General features: G+C 36.5%; 2 protein-coding genes across 2 annotated transcripts in view; one reads left to right on the plus strand and one right to left on the minus strand.

The window, feature by feature from the left end:
• The first annotated feature begins 4 nt into the window (after positions 1-4).
• On the plus strand, positions 5-4568 carry LOC124168235 (mitochondrial import inner membrane translocase subunit TIM50-C-like). Its single transcript, XM_046546375.1, has 8 exons — positions 5-433; positions 527-639; positions 730-849; positions 934-1041; positions 1131-1262; positions 1364-1487; positions 1783-1886; positions 4224-4568. Exons 1-8 carry the CDS (start codon positions 34-36, stop codon positions 4320-4322), a joined length of 1200 nt encoding a protein of 399 aa, XP_046402331.1. The 5' UTR covers positions 5-33; the 3' UTR covers positions 4323-4568.
• Positions 4563-21569, minus strand: part of LOC124168232 (transcription factor IIIB 90 kDa subunit) — a 162988-nt gene continuing 145981 nt past the window's right edge. Inside the window, exons 5-16 of the mRNA XM_046546369.1 lie at positions 21273-21422; positions 18751-18844; positions 17527-17659; positions 14339-14465; positions 13602-13808; positions 12716-12943; positions 10783-10887; positions 10288-10465; positions 8363-8405; positions 8114-8271; positions 5791-5993; positions 4563-4918 (exon numbers count right to left, since the gene is read on the minus strand). Coding sequence (XP_046402325.1) covers positions 4785-4918; positions 5791-5993; positions 8114-8271; positions 8363-8405; positions 10288-10465; positions 10783-10887; positions 12716-12943; positions 13602-13808; positions 14339-14465; positions 17527-17659; positions 18751-18844; positions 21273-21422 — 1760 coding nt within the window. The 3' untranslated portion in view covers positions 4563-4784. The remainder of the gene's footprint in view (positions 4919-5790; positions 5994-8113; positions 8272-8362; positions 8406-10287; positions 10466-10782; positions 10888-12715; positions 12944-13601; positions 13809-14338; positions 14466-17526; positions 17660-18750; positions 18845-21272; positions 21423-21569) is intronic.

The following is a 21569-nucleotide window of genomic DNA, read 5'->3' on the forward strand; positions in this document are numbered from 1 at the left end:
CTAGATGGCGCATCGATAGAATGTAAGAATCCAATGGCGGCGTGCAAGTGTGTTTTCAATGTAACATTGAGGTATGGGCGAACTGCCTTGTTTCGTGCCGTGGCCAGGAATGTAAATGTCCGAGGAATATCAAGATGTAGTCTTCTAACGAAGCTCTCGTGTGAAAATCCCATTCCAGTGCAATTACCTCTTCGTTGGTATAGCACATCGAATGCGAGTGTTAAGGCCGGTTCTCCGAAGTTGCAAGGACTAGCCGATGAAATTTTAAAGAAACAGATAAGTGAAAGTTCGAGTAAAGAGGCAGGGAGCAATGAAGGTGAATCGGAAGAAGAAAGGAAGAAAAGAGAGGCATCATGGAAGGCAATAAAATACACATTTCTAGTCTTTGGTGTCAGTTTCGGTGCTATCGGTATTTACATGCTGGTCGAGTGGGGTAAGTGGAAGTGCGTGCTTAATAGACTCGGAGTGTAGATAGATCAGTAAGAGAATACTTAACCATCCAAATTTGTCGATTCCTTTACTGTAGGAGCACCTAGGAAGGATGAAAATGGAGAAATTGTTCGTGATGAATTCAGCGACATGCCCCTTGTTCAACAGTACTTTTTGCGAATGCTGCAAGAAATAAATTACTATAAAAAGGTATAGGTCATGCACTCGAAGTGTAATACCTATTTTATTCAAGGAAGTGACTTGCATTTCTTAATCAACTAGAATTATTCCTCATTTTAGATGATACGAGATCCCTCTAGAGATAAATTATTACCGGACCCCCTTGAAGAACCTTATTATCAACCTCCGTATACCCTTGTTTTGGAAATGACCGGCTTACTAGTGCATCCTGATTGGACCGTAAGTAAGATACTTAATATGATAGATTAAAGGAAAGGCAATGAGAGGCTAATCCAACAAGTTTTATTTGTTCACATGTAACAGTATCAAACCGGTTGGAGATTCAAGAAGCGCCCAGCTGTTGACTTTTTCCTTTCTCAAGTTGCTCCACCGCTGTTTGAAGTCGTCGTTTACACAGCAGAGCTGGGATTTGTGAGTTAATTTTTCGTGTTTTCTACTGTTGATGCTCATTATATCATGGTAAATAAGGCTTATGTGTGTATCTAAATATTCCATTCCAGACAGCATTCCCCATTTTAGATGCGTTGGATCCGAATGGATGCATCGCATATAGGCTAGTTAGAGATGCGACCCGGTATGTTGATGGTCATCACATTAAGGATCTTGACTGTTTAAATCGAGACTTGAAAAAGGTATTCATAACTGTATGAAAATAATTGAATGTAGAAGGTCCCTTTTTATGTAACGTCAAGAGAAACAGGAGTTAATTACTTTTAATTTTGATTCTCCTCAGGTCATCGTTGTTGATTGTAATCCTAATTCAGTGAAATTGCATTCAAGGAATGCCATTGTTTTGCCCAAGTGGCAGGGCAATGACGACGATCGGATGCTAGTGGATTTAGCTTTCTTCCTCAAAAGTAAGCTTTATATGCATAATTGCATAGATACTTTATTCTTTGATGCTTAATAGTTATTTCAATGTTGAGCAAATTGCATAGCATTGGTGAAATGCATTCTGTAATTTATAAGCATTAATTTTTATTCATGTGACCTGTTCCTTTTGGGTAAAACTTAAGTGAATTTTAATCTTCAATGAGCTTGTATTTGTATGCTTAAAATCTATTGTGTGGTGGAGCAATATGTGAAATCTACAACTTCTTTCAAGTTGTTTCAGTGCTATTGACTGAATTTTTAAAAATTTATCTCTTTCAGCCATTGCAACGGAAGAAGTGGCGGATGTTAGAGAAGTTTTAGATTTCTACCACAAATTTGATAACCCATTAGAAGCTTTCAAGGAAAACCAAAGGAAATTGCAAGTAAGTCATTTGCTGAAGTAGTTTGCCATCATGTATCACTTGCTTGTAGTAGCTTGCCATCATTATTTGTCAAGCTAAGTTTGGCCAAAAAATTTATAATCGAAGTATGTTTCCATCGCAGTTACTGTAGATGTTCAAGAGATTTTGTCGCAGCTGGATTGTAATTCAATTGTTAGGTACCTAGAGTCTCCTTAAAGGGAGGATGACATCTTGAAGTATGTTTGAATTTGTGAAGCCCTGATAGTTGATGCCGTTCTGTCCTCACTCAAGTCATTATGGCTGATGCCTGTTGCATTTGGATAGAACTTAAGTAACCATACTTATTTCCCTCACCTCATTCAACTTTTAGGATACTTTCCTGTTCACACCCTAGTCATTTAGTGAGGCGTATCTACATATCTACTACACATTGTGATTCTGCATATAGGGAGTTGGTCAGGGTACGGGTAGCTAGCATTTTTTGTCCAATGAACAAATTTTCTGAGATGCTTTTGCTGTTACCATGTAATTAATGTGAAGAAGTACTGCAAAGCAAGATGATGTAACCAAATGTGCCTATGTCAACAGGAAACAAATATCTCTTTATCTTCTTACATTTTTGTTCATTGGTTGTTAATTATGATTCTATTTATGCATAGTTATAGAATAAAGATAATTTTTTTTATTAACATCTATGGTGATGTAAAATTATTGAAATATGTATGTCGAATTTGATTTCTTAAGTGCATGGTGACGTTCATCAATCTACTTTAAATTATGGAAGCTCTGCCAATCCTTTTCGTACCACAATTGTGATATAAAATTAAGGTTTATTGAGAAAATATAGTCGGTTTAAGAAAATCATATGACGAGTCTAGTTCCTAATTTGTTTTATTTACCCTGTCCTAGGGTATGCTTTGCATTTATTCATTGCTTTTTATTCATTTGCATTTTATAAATCGCTCTACCTTTCCTCTGCAAGTTTGTTATTTGCACTTTCTAAGGCCTTTTAGGGTATCAGTGCACTGATTTTTAACTTCGGTTTTGATGCTCAACGGGTAAGAAAAAAGACTTTGCTATTCCACAAAATAAAATAAATATTTGCGACTGGTTTCGATACCGCAGTATGGCATATCATCATCAGCCCGATGATGATATGCCATATCGAAACCAGTCGCAAATATTTATTTTATTTTGTGGAACAGCAGTCTTTTCTCTTACACTTTGTGCATAATGAAGGAGTTCCACCATGTTACGCCACCCACCACCGCATTTTTCAAACTTCGGTTTTCCTTTTTGAACTAGTTAGTTATTTTAGCTTAACTTCACTCACCAAGGTTATCTATCTTACCGAATGGGTAACTGAGAAGTTTCCAGAACTGTAAATGTTAAGTATCTGAATTTTTGGGGAATTCTCTCCCCCACCTCCTCCTTGCCTCACTACATACTCTATCCTCTCCATTTCTAATGACATGCAGCCTCTCTTTCACCCTACCCTTTCTATTCTTCTCCATCCCCTTGGCCTTCCCGTATCTGTGATTCTTTCTCCATGGTTGTTCTTCTATTGTAATGACTAGAGACCTCCTCCTATCCCAGGGTTTTTCCATATTTCTTAATTTGTCTGTGTTCTCAATGTCTCCATGCTGTACGTCTGCATTCCACCTCTTCCTTAAATCTATATATGTGATGTTCTCATGTACTTTAAATGTCCTGTACCAGATGATGGCTCTGTGAACCGAAACGAGTCGTACTGTACATTAAATAATTGTGGAGAAATGCAGCTGCCATTTACATCAATATGTATAGTGGACAGTTAACCAAATTTATAACCATGATATTACCACCACTTCAGTTAATTCAAGTTTAGGTTCTTATAAACTTGTGTCATTAATGTATAGTATTTTTAAAATTCCAGTGGGTGAATAGTCTGGAAAATGGCTGGTATATGTTATTAAAATAGCCTATGTCCATCTCTTTAAAATCCTCTTGTATTATTTCTATCATGCAATCTTAATATTTACTTAGAATTAGAGTCTATTTTCGAAGTTCCATTATGTCCTGGTTTGCATGGATACGTCAAATCAATGCACAATTCAGAAATTACATTCCCTGACATAATTCAGCACAGGGATATCATAAGCAAGCTCTCTGAAAGGCAGCTGATGTGTGGCCTGAATCCTCTGGTTCCTCGAAACCTGATCTTTACCTGCAATGGAAATGAATTTAGGGAAACCTGGTGCTTTAAACTCTTCCACCACTTATATTAATCCTTTGTACTTGGGATCAGCCCTATTGAAATCTACATTAAGTCTATTGAAAACCTCTGTCTAATTCCTCTTCACCATTTTCACTTGACAGGAGCAGCAGGAAGAAATGCAAAAAATGCAGAAGAAACAGCAGGAAAGCCGCAGCTCTCTCACTGGTAGTTGGACCCCCAACTTTTTGCGGAAGACGTGAATTCCAGAAGCTTGGCTATATCGCATTTTCTTCACACGTTGTGGAGGCTAAATTCTGCACGTCTGAGTGATATATCTCATGCCATCTAATGTGTGCCACCCCTGTAGATGTTGAAAAATCTATTTTTGTTGGGATGGGAAAATGGAAAGACCTTCTCTTCCTGTCACTGTTATTGTAGGTATATATTGTTTTTTAAAATAAATTATGCCATGGAAAACTTTGGCTAATAAAATTCGTATGTATGAAGTTAGAGAAATTCATTTTATGTATTTCATCAATCTGTGTGGCCTTCATCATTATTTGATGCACGAAAATAAATACAAAATTAAATAATAAACATTAGGTACAACAAAATACCATTCGCTCGGGTACAACCAAGACAAATTTCATACATAGTTTCAGAGAGCAATCTTCAAAAAATCAATATGTACACACAAATACTTTCAGAATCATTTCCCAACATTATACATATTCCTCATCGTCATATTCACCATAATACTCATCTTCCTCACCACGGTGTTGGCTAAGTAACTGAGCAACAGACATCTCATTGTGATCATGCTCTTCATCATAGTCCTCCAGTTCTTCTGCATCATCTGTAAAAGTTAATCACACAATGATATTTTGATAAGGCGAGAGATGATATACATAGATGGTCTTCATTATGTACAGAACTATGGTGCCAGCAGTTTTTTGTAGACTAAAAAATTATGAGGAGTAGCACAATATTTTTGATTATGTCGGCAAGGTTACACAATTACAATTTTAGATTTATTATGTATCTAAGGCAATTTAAGAAAGTTGTCTGGAATCATAGTCAAAACTAGGATCCCACTAAGTGATACAAGATCACTTAGTGGGATCCTAGTTTTAGCACAACGTGAACTATCCCCCTATGTTTGAAAGAGCTGTGGTGATGTTTTTTGCTGCCAAAGATTTATTTTTTACCAAAATAATATCCACAAGACTATGGTTTACATTACTAATTTAAGTGCAAGGGTGGTTCTTCAAAAAATTTGTACATGTATTTACAATACTCAACTCAACTTTTCACCAATAGATACCACAGCAATAGCCTGATGATTCCAGACAACTTTCTTCAATTGCCTTTGCCGGCCTCGGTGGCGCCGGGGTAAAGTCCCCGACTGCTAACCTAGAGGTCGCGGGTTCGAATCCCGCCTGGGTGGTTTGACCACCATCCAGGGCATGGATGTATGTGATTGTCAAACAAGTTAATTGTAAGAGAGGACTATCTAGTCCTAAATTCGTTTGTGAAATAAAGACGACATTATTATTATTATAGATACATAATAAAACTAAAATTGTAATTGTGCAACCTAGCCAACATAATCAAAAACATTGTGCTACTCATAATTTTTTAGCCTACAAAAAACTACTGGCACCACAGTTCTGTACATAATTAAGCACAGTTCATGAAAACAGTTTATGTGCCAAAATAAAATCTCACCTGGCTCCTCATGACTTGTTTCAAATTTCTTGATATCCTTTTCATTCACTTTTGATCCTTCTTCAGAAGATATGTCAACTATGGCTTCACTTAATTTGGATGAAGCACCACCTCTTTTAACATTTGGCATAGGCTTACTTCGTACAGTCTTTCCAAAGTGGACAGTCTTTTTCATGCCTGCATTCTCCTCAATAATTGCATCACTGTAAGAATTCAAGGTAATAGTTAATACATATGAATGACAAAACTGTTGTATCAGACAATGCAATACAAAATTTCAGCACTGTAAATCTAATGAGAAATTTGGCATTTTTTTCTTTATCATCTTGTGATTTGATAAAATCTAGCAATATTCACGCCCCATGAAAAAGTTTCAATACAATTGAAGACGATCATTAGCTTTGTTCGTGTTGGGTGCTGGGCCATTTCATTCAGGCAGATAGTTCAAAATCATGTCAGGTGATCATCACCGATTTTTCTGAAATTTATATATGTGAAAGTAGTATCCTTATGATGAATAATGATGACTTTATTTCAGCTCAGAACTGAACCGTTATAAAGTTACCATCCTTTGAACATTGCAGAGTCGGGCCTCAAGAGTAAAAAATGAAAAATCACATAAATGCTGATTACTAAGGAACCATGACCCATAAAGCAGTGGTTATTGTTTCATTTTGAAGAAAATTCATTTATGCACATTCTGGCATAACTTGCAAGTCATTTGAAGCAATAATAAACAAGTACGACTTGTTTAAACAATAAAAATTAGTCATTATGCGGAGGCCCGACTCCGCAATGTTCAAAGGATGGTAACTTTATAACGGTTCAGTTCTGAGCTGAAATAAAGTCATCATTATTCATCATAAGGATACTGCTTTCACATATATAAATTTCAGAGAAATCGGTGATGGTCACCTGACACCCCTCTGCCTGATTTGAGATGAAATCCCCCTGCAACAACTGCAACTTTTGCACCCACAGAGGCAAGAGCGAACAGACAAGGGCAGAAAGGTTCAACTCACACGATGCGAACGCTTTTGAGGAAAATGTGATTTCTAGAAATCTGTTCCAAGTACTTCCGACCACAACAATTTGGGTGTTGTTGTCCAAAGATAGCTAAATTTTTTATTAAATCTTTAATATATTATAATATTTATGGCATGCGTTTATTACAAAAAAACTACCTGACAGTTTAAATAAATTTTTGGCCCAGTTGAGTTTGGTTTTAATAAGTCGAACGAGGGTAGGGGTTTATAAATAATTCCTGATGTTCAGTACCACCCATCGCATATTCTGTACGTGATACTATGAATATATAAATCTTTCAAGCATCTGGAGGTGACAGATTTAAATCAGAAGGCATTCCTCATTAATGCTGTTGGTAGTGCAATGGGCAAAATTCCTCTAAATGTAAGAAGTAATTATTCATATGGTGATAGATATTGAAATGCCATGTAACTTGGTGATATTTTTTCCTTGGATAATGAGGTCCAGTCAGAATCATATACTGTGGAAGTATATATTCATTATATTCGTCTTTGTTACGCTGAAACAGCATATGAAAATGTTGAGATCATCAGCTTCTTCAGTTCAGCTCGTCTGCTTTTTACCATAATTCTCTCTGCTGCCCTCCATGCCACTTTTGCCCTACCATCGAGGAGGGTGCAAAAGGGGCAGGCACAAGTTCTATGAAAATTTAAATCAATAAAATTTGAAGATTCTCAGAATAAAACAAGGAATTCAAATCAAAGTCTGCAATTTACATGCAAGCAACAATTATCCACATACCTAGCTAAGAATAAGCATGCATACAAATATGTTAGTACAAATACTTGTCTTTTGAATTACAGGGTTGACCATATAAGAGCTTGACAGACCACTGACCTTATGGTCATTGTGATCTCTTCTGAACATAATTGGTATTCAAGAGAATAGAATACTTGATGTCGGTGGTACAAGGTCAAATATAATGTCCCCAAGTCTTACTTTTAATCATTACGTAGTTACCATGGACTCAAGACACAATATAGACTACGAAATATGCAACAACAAAACATTCACTGACTGACTTCACAGATACAAACGGTAATCAACTTGGCCAAGTCATCAAGGTTTCGGATTTTTAAATGGTTTCTATATTGAGCTGATGTGTAGGGAAAAATTGATTCCATTTCGTTTGAATTGGAAAACAATCTATTATACATTCTGTATATTAATCTATTCTGTTCACATAACATGCAAAAAGAAATTCTGGATGAACAACCAGCTATTCCATAATAAAATAGTATAATTACAATTAAATGATCACAATGAAATTCCTGACCTGGTTGATTCCGATAATTGATGCTCACTGGAATTTCCTAGAGAATTACTGGATATGTTGACTCTTTCCGCAACATCTGGGCTTGGACCACTACTTGCTTTCCTCTTTTCTCCAAATGGATTATCTAAATCAGAACTTAATTTCCTCTTCATCCCCACCTGTGGTATTCATTTTACGAGAAGTGATATAGAACTTCATTCTCAAGGAAGTCAAAGTACATCATGCATGCACACAGACTAAAACACTCACATTTGACAGGGGGCTTGGTTCTGAACAACCTTTTTCAGCTAACCTGAAAAATGAGGAAGTAATGAATAGATACCCACTGGCGTAAACAATTAAAAAATAATGAATCTAACAGTTATTTAATAAATGAAAGATCTTAGGCATAAAAAAATACAGTCACCGTCATTGCGGATACTGGTAATCCATTTCCACAATAAAAACCAGAACACCAATTCGGAATGATTTCTTTCCCAGTTGCCGAGGCTTTGGGCCATAGCAAATGCATATGTTAAAGGGGTCCACACCCCACATAATGTTTGGATGATGAGTCTTAGGTTACCCCACCAATCGAGGTTCCCCTGATATTAATGTCTCCTTCCTAAACCCTACAAAAATACCACCAGCTATACTGAATTTTAAGAAATAGGCATCAAATTTAAGACTTTGGGTTTCTTTTTAGTTTTTTTTTTTCAGTTTCACATACGAAAAACAAGCTTAATTTTGGCTAATTCATTTCATAATCAAAATTTTGCAATTTCCACAAAATGTAACGAAATGCAAGGGGCATTGTCAATTTCTATTACACGAAATTCTATGAGACCACCCTTTTTTATTTTACTACCGATAAAACATTGTAACTCACTCAAGTGTAGTAGATGAAATAAGCTAGCATTGATTAAATCAGAAATTGTGATAAAAAAAATTTTAAAAGATATACATAAAATGGAAAATGTGACATACCTATAACTACAAGGTGTGATCAAAAAAAGATGGGACTGATTTTATCACTACATACACCAGACTCTCGATTATCCGGCTGCCGTATATCCGTGCATGATTTTCACTCTCGCTCAATAATTTCCACGATCTTTAAAGAAAAATAAATTTGGACGCAAAATCATCGAAAACACTGCATTAATGCTAGGATACGCTGGGCTTATTATTTTCATTAGAATCCCCTTTGTAAAATGGAAGCGATCGCGTGATTTGCATTCACGGGAGCACCGTGTTCCCGTCTTCCAAGCCTCGCAGTGCCCGCAACAGTTGCAACCCGGGCAACTGGTGCGAGACACGACTATGTGGCGCGGTGCCTGACAGCATTGTTTCCGACGTCGAGCAGTGGTTTTGAAGTATTCTGGCAAACCACTTTTCTTATATATATGTTACTTTTGAAGGACACCACAGGTGATATAAATATAAATAAATGCCATGATAGGCCACAAAAACATAGACACAAATAAAAGAGAAGCTTTCCAAGCTTCTCTTTTATTTGAAAGCTATACCAAGTTTTCAACCTGCCCGGTCTTAACAGGGCCCACTGATCTCTATAGCCTTCTCCTCTTTCCCATCCCCCATTCCCCACCCTCTCCCTTCCCCTATCTTATCCTAATCCCCTCAGCCTTTGGGCATCCTCTGTCCTCCTCCTCAGTCTCTCCTTGTCTCCTTCCCGACCAAGACCGAAAGGGGTCAAAAATTTGAAACTAACGTGTGAGTTCTCTTTTATTTGTGTCTATGTTTTTTGTGGCCTATCATGGCGTAATGTACCGGGGTTCGTTCACACCAGCAAAAGGGTTAAAACAACTGTACCACTCAAAACACTGGCTTTGACTCAAAGCTTCATTAACAAAGGGCTTGCTGAATCATTCCAAATGTCTCCGTAGTATTTTGGCCAAGTTTGAAACAAAATTTCACTCACACACCCTGTTCCTCTAGCTCCATTGCCCATGGCGATGAACAGAATAAGACACGTACTGCTCCTCCTGCGTAACGATACGACATAAACAAACGCAAACCTCTCACTTTAGTCGTCAGATATATCCCAATATGGCACGCTTTGTTTCGTTTCCAAATGTTGAACGGTTTGCACAGAATAAAATCAGTCGTCTTTTTTTGATCACACTTTGTACAGTCATCTTCCTCATAATACATCATTTTAAAAGTGCACTTACCTCCTTGAAACAGCATCCAATTCATTGTTGCCTTGTTCAGAGATATTAACAGTTTCACCACTCTGTTCAGAACCTTGTCTTACTGATAGCGGGGTCATATCTGTTAGACTCCTCAAAACATCATAGTTGATTTTATTTGATATTTTTTTCTCTTGAAGCATCTTTTCTATTGCCTCTCCTGTAAAATTAGGATAATTATGATAAATAATGCTAATCACTCATTAGACAGGTCTAGTTCTTAACCTGAATTTCAATATCAATATAAGATATGATTTTTTCATTCCTAGAAAATTTTTTAAATAGGACAAGTTACATAGCTACAATGAAAGAATTACATATTAATTGACAATAATACATGCAAAACAGCGATAAAAAATTATTTTACATCAGAATTTTCTGTGATGACTGGCTTACTGCCAATACATATACATATAAAGGAGGGTTTAATATATTTAATTTTTTTCTCATGTTTTTAAGTACAGAATCATTACTCACCAGCACTATTAGCTACGTAATTATTCCTTGGCTTCCGAGTGGTCTTTCTCTTCTTTTTCTCTGGCTTTCCTTCTTCTTTCTCCTTAGCTAACCGCTCTTCTTTTTCTGAAATTAATGATAAATTACCACTTACTACAATTCATAAGTTTCATCCACCTCATGGTGTGATTATAGCGCTATTGATATTAACCCATTTACTGCCAGCCCATATCAGGTGGGATGTACGAAGACTGCCAAGGCTATTTTCCGGAATTAGCAACATTTCAGATTTAAAAGTTTTTCAGCTACTTAATTTTATTTAATACGTCTAGATTTTTTTCCCAATTCTTAAGATATATTTATATCTTATAACCATAGATAGATTATAGGGGTTTACATACATTACAGCCATTGAAAAGGCCACAATCACGAAAAAAGTGAAATAATAGGGTAGTTTCCTTCATCAAAGAAAACGAAAGGCATTGATTGCGATTCGTTACCCACCATTACTGTATTCATAATATACAAATTATTTCATTTTAGAAATACCGGTTTAGACGAATGGCAATGGTCCATTTTTATCCTCATTTGAAAAGGGCCAGATTGGCACCCATGCGATGCCACTCCACGTGACGTCACAGGGACCTAGTTTCTATACGAGAAGATAGGAGTTATACATTGTCTGAGGTTACCAATGCATGCATGAGGTGCAGAGCTCAGGGAAACATGTCTTAATAATCACTTATTAAAACTGGCTAAGGTCGGAAAGTTTTCTTCATTTGATAAGGTATTAATAATCCTTATTTAAGCCAAGCGCTACCAGCCAGCAGGGTACTCAGCTACCCGCTAGCAGCCTGCGTCGTATCAGCACTAAGCCTCGCCTAAAGGTCACCTCACAGGGTGGCAGCGGGAACCAGAAATACGTCACACGGAGAGATTTCCCGGCATTCATACTTACGCGTCGCGTTTTTGCGCACTTGAAAATTTTCACTTTTCATTTAATCGCGAAAAATAGATATCGTCATTTAAAAATCTAAAAATGTGAAATACGTACTCTAGGAGTAATAATCTTTCGATTTAGGCAATAAAAAAATAATAGGAAACCACCCTATTCGGGCCGATAAATTGGCACCTGGCAGTTTCCGCTCAACCAGCGAGAGCCGATAAATCTGCCCGGTGGCAGTAAAAGGGTTAAGGCAAGGCCATAGTGAGAGGGTGATTCAAAGGGTCCAAGAGTTCAAAACCTCCAGAAATACTTGAATGATATGGCTTTAGGTGTACCTTCTCCACATGACCCCCCCTGAAACGTACCCTTACACAAATAAGCCCTAAAGAACAATTTTAGAACAAAATTGACAAATTTCACTCATTAATAACTTGGCGGTATTCCTGTATAACGTTTCTTGGTTAGTTAACTTTTACTAATACCACTACTTTTTAACATAAAGCAACTCGTGTTTCAATACTTGATCATCATCATCAGATATGAATTATTAGACGTCAGTCATGCATGATTATGATGATTGCTCATTGAAATCCGGGTCGCTTTATGTAAAACAGTAATGGTAAAAGTAAAAGTTAACTAACCAAGAAACCTCAAAGTGTTCAAAAAATAACTTTTTGCTCAAGCATAAGCAAAGTACGCTCATTTACTCAGGCACGCAGCTAGGAATTAAGGCTAGCTTTTAGGAGCAACTAACACTAGGGGTTATGGAATACGGGAGGTGCAGGTGCCCTCCCCCAACATTTTTTTAAGATAAATGGTTCAAAATGTAGAGTTTTACGGCTTTCTAAGGGATATTTTATTAATCCTTTGACTTAATACGCTATATACACTTTTGTAAGTAATATTTATACATTTAAGTAAAATGGTTTAAATTTTAAAATTTCTCTGTGTTCTGGGGGTTTTACCCTCCAAAAATCCCCTCCTCGCTGCGCCACTCTTATTACTTACCTTTCTGCTCTTTGAGATACTCTGCATTCATTTTCATCCAAATACATTCCTTGGTTGATGCCTCTCGTTCCGTCACGATGTAAGAGTCTATTTCATCGTCGTCAATTCCTTCCAGATCTAACTCCCCCTCATCTTCCTTCTCATTTACCTGATGCTCAGCATCATAGTCCCCTTTATTTGCAGATCCAGTCAAGCGATCCTCAAGCCCCATTATTGCAATTGTTGGACCTGGGCAAAAATGTTCTTTATTTTATAAATTATTAATCTCACCAGACCCTCAATAACCGCCAAAATTGTATTCAATGAGCTAAGAAATGGTCAATGAAAGAAATGCATTAAAATTAAACACTTGAGACTCAATAATTGGTGCAGTAAATAAATTGTGCTTGGATTATTCTCTGCAATACATACACAGCATTTTTTCCCAACATTTTGACATGCGTGGGGTAAATTGTCATTAAGGCTAGAAACACAAAATTTACAAAAAACATTGGCATTAATGCAGGGTGTGATCAATTAGTTAACTAGATAAGAATTATTTTATATTAAACCCTGCCCCACACTAAGTTCATATGGTACTCAATATGGACTTGGTGTGGGAATATAGTTGCTCAAGCACAGATTGTATGTAAGATTCTCCGTACTATAAAATGACTCAACTTCACCAAAATATCAATTTAATACAATTTTAAGTGACAATAAAATGCAGATAGTTGCATAAAAATAAAAAAATTGTTGAACCAATTATGAAATTAAAATACTAAGTTTGAATTTCTGCTGAAGAAAATACTTTCTTTTCTCCAGCTTATTGCAGTCAAAATTTATTTGAAGAAATGGAATTTTTTTCTGTATTCTCTAATAGCACAGGCAAGGTGAACGTTCTTACCCAGTCCTTCAGGAATTGATGGCTTCATTGACCCCTGTGACATGTCAATCAACTGATCATCATCAGCATCGTCATCCTCGGCTGAACTCTGGCTATCTCCTTTGAGCAAACACTTCTTAATGGTCCCAAGAGTTGACTGCACAATAAAACGTTCAGTGTCTTCTTTTTCCTTGACGCTATCAGTTGGAATGTTGTCAGCATCTACAGCTGGAGAAAAAACAATGTTATGTTTTTCTATATGATGAACATTCTGAGATACAACACCAAGCTATAACACTAACATCAGGAAAAGATCTTACAATGCTTAAATGGTTTTTAGTGGAAGACACAACACCTTCTCTTGAAAAACTAATGCAATTTAAAAAAAAAGACCATCAATGAAAAAAATACTGAAAGTCATGGAGTAGCAGAATGTTATTATGTATTCACAAATTTAGTCTATTTCCATTAGCTAGAAGATCAAGTTCTCACAATGAAATTAGAAAGTAACTCTGAATCATAGTTGAGAAGATAAAAATGTCCTACAAGATACCACCATATGACACCAGGATGACTATGAGAAGAAATCTTAAAAACTTTTTGGCCAAGAAAAGAAGTCTTATTGAGTCACAGAAAAAAGAAGTTAAGGCACTGCTTTAACCAAGGCCTATGGGTAAATTTGAATCATTCAATAAAACATTTCCATCACTTCTCACTAACAGCACTCATCATTAGAAGACTTTAATTTCCAAGCTTACCAGTTACATCTGATCCTTTAAGCTTTGACTTTGGTCTCCCAGGACGGCTACGCCTCTCTTCAATCTGTTTTTCAATTTCCTTTTGCAGTAGCGTTACTTTATCATCCACATTTTCTTCATCCATTAACTGGAATACCAATTTTGAAATTAACATCACTCTTTCAAGCAGGGTGTCCAGCCAATCAAATCAGAAAAATTCATGCAAAATTCTCGGTTTTCCAGGGAAATGTTACAAAATTCCAGGTTAATCTTACGTGATTACTGCGATGGATAAGAAATTTAACCCTCCATGGGCGCAATGGATCTGACAGGCACAGCGCGAGTGCTTTTTCATTTCTTCGCGCTATTAGGCAGCATAGACCCTTGACACTCATAGTAGCTGTTTGTTTTGAAATGCTATATGCAGCCTTCTTGCTTAGTTTGACTTCGGCCCTCACCACAGGATTTTGGATCAGAGAAGCTCATTGCACCCGAACGTCACAATTTTAAAGGTATGTAGGTATTTTTGATAGGCAGAATATTTTTTTAGGCATTTTCACTCGATGCTTCTACAATGTTTACTGCTCAATGTTTGAATACATGTAGTGAATCATGATTACCTAAAGAGAACGTTAAATCACACCTAGATGGATCGGTTCGGAGCCAAATGAAGAGGCGAAAAGGGGTGTATATACTGCACGTAAGACATCGTTTAGGTGTTAGAATACACAGATAATAGTGCATTAACGTTTCAAGTTACAGCTCTGAGCCATGCTTTGACTTAATTATGTCTTTTCATATATGTGCCTATCAGGCACATTGCGCCTGAACTCGGGAGTTCAAATATTGCGCCTGACGGTGGTTAAAACACCCAAAATTACTTCAATACTTTTAAATAATAGTATATCAATGTATTTACAAGGACAAGGAATAGGTTAGCTAACTCATACATTGTGCATACAATTTAAATTAATTCAATTCAAGCCAAGAAGCTGCTTCCACCTCCTACATAAATGTTGATGTCACCTGGAAATCTATCCTTCGTGTTTTTAAATCTTACTTGAGTAAAGACATTTCGATTCTGTTGTCTTATCTGAAACAGGGTGGTTTCCAATTTTTTTTATTGCCTAAATTAAAAGATTATTACTCCTGGAGTACGAATTTCACTCTTCTAGATTATTAAATGATGATATCTATTTTTCTCGATGAAATGAAAAGTGAAAATTTTCAAGCACATGAAAACGCAACGGCTAAGTATGAATGCTGGAAAAAGCCCGTGTGACATCTGGCTGCTGCTGTGTGAGGCCATCTAGGTGGGAGGCTGTGAAAACCACTAAGATGCAAGATGCGTGCTTGATGCCGAGCACAGTGGTAGCGTAGAGTACCCTGCTAGTAGGTAGCACTTGTCTTAAATAAGGATTATTAATACCCTATCCAAGAAGGAAACCATATGCAATTTTAATAGGTGATTATTAAGGGATGTTTCCCTGAGCTCTGTGCCTCATGCATGCATTGGTAATCTCAGATGATGTAACACTCCCATCTACTAGTATCGCATCAAGGTCCATGTGACGTCACATGGAGTGGCATCGCATGGGCGCCAATCTGGCCTTTTTCAAATGAGGTTAAAATTGACCATTGACATTTGTCGAAACTGGGATTTCTATAACCAATCAATTTGTACATAATGAATACACTAATGGTGGGTTACGAATCACAATCAATGCCTTTCGTTCTCTTTGATAAAGGAAACTACCCTATTCTACATCACGATGCAGCTGTAAAAATTCTACTAAACTACTGCTCTTAAAATTGCGACAAACACATTTGAGGCCAGAAAATGGGCGTTGAACTGGCAAAATTTTATGTGAAATGAATTTGAAATAAAAGATTTTGAAATTCCAGTTTGGAACAAAAATTCATGAATAATTCATGGATAATTCCAGGGTTTAAAAATTCACGCACAAATCTTGATTTCCCCATTCTCCCAGTCACTAGACAATCTGTCATGCTGACATAAAATTATAATGATTGTATTAAGAGAAAAACTATGAGATTGTTTAAAATATTATTTTAGACATCAGCTCCCCAACTGTGAGCACATAGCTTTTAGCTATGGGTGGCAAAAATTATGCATAATAGGGTAGTTTCCTTCATCAAAGAAAACGAAAGGCATTGATTGCGATTCGTTACCCACCATTACTGTATTCATTATATACAAATTATTTCGTTTTAGAAATACCGGTTTAGACGAATGGCAATGGTCCATTTTTATCCTCATTTGAAAAGGGCCAGATTGGCGCCCATGCGATGCCACTCCACGTGACATCACAGGGACCTAGTTTCTATACGAGAAGATAGGAGTTATACATCGTCTAAGGTTACCAATGAATGCATGAGGCGCAGAGCTCAGGGAAACATGTCTTAATAATCACTTATTAAAACTGGCTAAGGTTGGAAAGTTTTCTTCATTTGATAAGGTATTAATAATCCTTATTTAAGCCAAGCGCTACCAGCCAGCAGGGTACTCAGCTACCCGCTAGCAGCCTGCGTCGTATCAGCGCTCAACTCGCCTCAAGGTCACCTCTCAGGGCGGCAGCGGGAACCAGAAATACGTCACACGGAGAGATTTCCCGGCATTCATACTTACACGTCGCGTTTTCGCGCGCTTGAAAATTTTCACTTTTCATTTAATCGCGAAAAATAGATATCGTCATTTAAAAACCTAAAAGCATGAAATACGTACTCCAGGAGCAATAATCTTTCGATTTAGGCAATAAAAAAATAATAGGAAACCACCCTATTAGTAAATAACCATAAAAAATGAAGCCTCAGATGGGCTATGCAAAACAGCATTGCATAAAATATATGGAATGAGTAAAAATCGGAGGTTCTCATTGGATAATCTCTATAGTAACAGGCTCAACTTTGTGGAAGTTCATTTCAATAAATAAAAACGAACAAACTATGTATTAATCCACCAATTTATTTATGCGGTACGACTAGTTTCAACGCAGCGGCGTCAGGTACCCGAGGATGATGCCGCTGCGTCGAAACTAGTAGTACCGCATAAATAAATTGCTGGATTAATGCATAGTTTCTTCGTTTTTATTTATTGTTCTCATTGGAATCGAAATTCCCGAAAGAATTCAGAAAACATTGTCTTTTTCAAGAAAAAAATATTACTTTAGTATTGTAACCAGAATCACCTTCTGTAACCTTTCCCTGTCTCTCTTTCTTGCAGCTTTGAAGGCTGGTGGGTCCTGCTCTTCCTCTAGATCCACAGTCATGAATTCATCAAGGGTAAGTGAACTGGAAGGAGTTTCTCCAAACTCAAATAACCTTAACAGGATGAAAAAAAGGAAATGCACAGTTTATATTTTTAAAAAACCAACAAAAGCACTTCAACTTTCAAGCCACTAAACAAAAGCTTTGAAGCCAAAATAATATTACAGAATTAATGAGCAGGTCACAATGATTATTACCTATTAGCCAATTATCTATCCAAACTCCTCCCTAACTTGCCTTTTTTTTGTCAAAATTTGCCAATATCAATAAAAACTCAAGAGCTTTGGGTGGAAATGTTCAATAGAACCAAATGGTTCAGCATGATAACAAAGATGAGGCTGATTTATGCGTAACAAAAAACCCTTTATTTAATTACATGCAACTGAGAGTAAGAAGAGTATTCTAATGGTTGTAGACAAATCAATATTTGAACTGGAATGTAAGCAATCATACATCTTTTTGAATGATCATATCACAATTATTTGTTATGAGAATACTAATTACAGAGTTTCCACATAACCCTCCACATAAATATTAGCTCACGCAGGGGCGCAGCGAGGAATTAAGGTTTGGGGGGTTAAGATGCAACTAATACCGGGGTGTGTGGGGGTATGGAATACCTACCAGGATAAACGGTAGGTGCAAGATTAATAAATTGCGGAATTTTAAGATAAATGGTTCAAAATGTTGAGTTTTACCGCTTCCTAAGGGATATTTTATTAATCCTTACACCATTCTATTAGTGATATCAATCCAATTAAGTAAAATGGAATAAAGTCAAAAATTTCTCTGAGCTCTGGGGGGGGGTTTTATCCCCCAAACCCCCCCCTCCCTCGCTGCGCCTCTGAGCTCACGTGCACATGACAAGGAGAGTTCAATAGGCTGTGCTTGACAGTGATCGGAAGTGGGAATTCTAAGGGCTAAATGGGTGGAGAGGAAAACAGATGTGAACAAAAACTTTCAACCAAACACTGGAATACTGACAACCTGATATCTCTCAATGACATCATGGTTATTAAAGAAAATAACGAACTACGGTCCAGGTTACACCACCATCATATCTACAAGCTTAATTGGAGATTTAATTAAATACATATTACAGAGCAAGTCTAATGGGTTTAATAGCTTATGTAACCATTATTTACCTTTTTCTCAATGTTGACTCATGAATTTTCACTATTTTAATTATATCCATCGGTGTCCTATTGAAGTCGTGCAACCGAGCAGCTATAAGAAGGGCTAGAATAAAAAGCAAAAATAAACAAAACTTTACACAACATTCGAGTTTTATTATTTCATTGTGTATATCTATGAACAACCATTAAATAAGTGAAAATAATCTTCTAATTGGCTATAATTGAAGGTTTTAAAAATAATGAATCTCCATATGCCGATTTAAATACTATGTAAAACTTCAAAAACTGCCGCAACAGCCAATTTGGAAGTTTCCCTGACAAGCCATCATCATTCTAATTGATGCAGGAGGTATCGAATCACCTTCATGGATATTTATCAACAAATAAGTATATATTGTAGACCAATAGGGGTGATTATAAATTTTTTCTTTTAACTTCCAACATTAATATTTAATGAACTTTACTGCTTTAAAAAACCAAATTGCTTGCAAGTAGTACATACATAAGAGATTTTAATGGCATTTTATTTTTACATAACTCTAATATTGGTGAACTTCAATGTGCCCAAGAATTTCACAGAAAAATTACATCTTTGCATAAATAAAAGATGCAATATCTAAAAAAATCATTAATAAAATTGGTTATACTATAATGGTAGCAGTGACCATTATCCCATGCAAAGAGAATAAGAAATATTTTTGTTGGTTACATCAATGATTATAGCCTATAGTGAAAAGACTTAGCTAATATGGCACATCATGGAATGAAAACACCCAAAAAAGTTCTTCTATCATGTGAGTGCTGCTTAAGTCAACCAAACATCAAGCTTCAGGAATTTTATTTCCTATCTTGAAAGGCAATTGGAAATTCCTTTAAAAATATAAAGAACATTGATTACTGTGATTTAGAAGGAGATTCATGATTACTTGTACAATGCAATCTCCTTAACTAACAAAGAGTTAATTCAAACCATTAAGGATATAAGGTTAAGTACAGAGAAAATAAAGATTATTGAGGGTGAATTAAGAGTGGAGAAAAATATCAAATTATCACTTCCTTAATCCAAGCTTAAGTTGCCTACAAGCCCTAGAGTTTATGGTTCATCTCACAAACTTAGTACTACACCTTTAAGAAATTTCCATCCAGGGATAGGTTTTCCACAGTAAAACCTCCGCCACACCTGGGATTCGAACCCAGGCCTTTCTGGATGGGATGCCCTTTCCTAGCCACCACAACAGAAAAACAATAATGTCAGAAAAAATACATTTTCCTCAAAAAGGAAAAACACACAACACAATACAAGTTATAATATCCCATTTAAAAAATATAATAGTAGCCACTGAAGCATAGGAGCAAAAATATTTCAGCAACAATTCCCGATGGTCAATCAAGCATAGGAACATAGATAATTCGAAAGTGTTAACTGATAGTACTAGATACATCTATGTCAAACCAAAGAACATGAAAACAACGAAACATCATAAATGAATCAGTAATTGAAGATTATTCATAGCATAGTTAGCCTGATAATTCGAGACATGCACAAGGAAGCAAACTAATTGTAAGATAAATATGTCTACAAATTATTGAGTCTTAAAAAATTTTTGAAAAACAGGGTACTAAATAGTGGGTTTTAAAGTCATTTTAACACTTTTTATAATCGAAAAAACTGAATTTATTAAAGAAATATTTTGTGAATTCATGATTTTTCAAAATTTGTTTCCTTTATGAAGGAAAATAATTGTGTTTTTATATTTTTGGGGGGGGGGGGCGGTCCGGACCCCTCGAACCCCCCCCCCCTGGCTATGCCTCTGGAAGAGACATTAACTCAGTTTTACAAAAGCATCTAAAATATGTACACAGCAGGAGATATACCAGGTGACTTTGAGAAGAACATCATCATTCTTATTTCCAAAAAGAAGAGAGCTGAGAAGTATGAAGATTTTAGGACCATTAGCTTAAGGACTCATGTGTCGCAGATATTAATGAGAATCATCCACATGAGAATAGCATGGAAAGAAGAGGATTTCCTAGGCTGAGAACACTCCGAATTTAGGAAAAATAAGGGCACAAGAGGCCATATTGCCCCTTAGGCAGTGCATGGAGATGAGAAATGATAAGAACACATATAGCATAAATCATCGCATTTGTCGACCTATAAAAGGTTTCTGATTAAGTGGATTGAATGCAATGTCTGAAATCTTGTAAGACATAGGAAAGATTTATGATGACCTGAGAATATCCAACATTATACTAAAACCTGTAATTAAATCTGGATCCAGTGGCAAAGAAGCCAGAACAAGGAAAGGAGTGAGACAAGGATGTGCTCTGTCCCCCTCTAATTTTCAACTTGTTCATTGAGAAAGCTATCAATGAAATAAATGAGAAAGCACCAAGAGTGAATCCTGGATGAAAATATTAGCATAAACTACACCCAATATGACTACATTTCTCCCAAAATATAGCAGTATTCAAACCTTAACACAAAAAAACATGGAAAAACAGAATGATAGCTAATGTATTCAACATACCTGCACCACAAAGACCTGAAGGCCTACGACCTGTGTGAAGCCAATCTCGTTTCATCCGTTGAAGAAGCCGGATAGCTGTTAAAGACACCTCGTGAGTCTTCTTCTCAAATTCAAGACGACTGGCAAATCTCAGCACATAAATGCATGGATCTGGAAAGAAGATAGAATAATACGGATCAGCTGAATTAAGCTCTGGTCTTCAACACATTCAGCAGCAACTAAAATCTTTATGTCTACTTAGGGAATGAGAGGATAACAAATCATCACATCTTACTCAGCAACAATCAAAAGGGCAAA

The sequence above is a fragment of the Ischnura elegans genome, chromosome 11, assembly GCF_921293095.1.
Source record: "Ischnura elegans chromosome 11, ioIscEleg1.1, whole genome shotgun sequence".
NCBI lineage: Eukaryota > Metazoa > Arthropoda > Insecta > Odonata > Coenagrionidae > Ischnura > Ischnura elegans.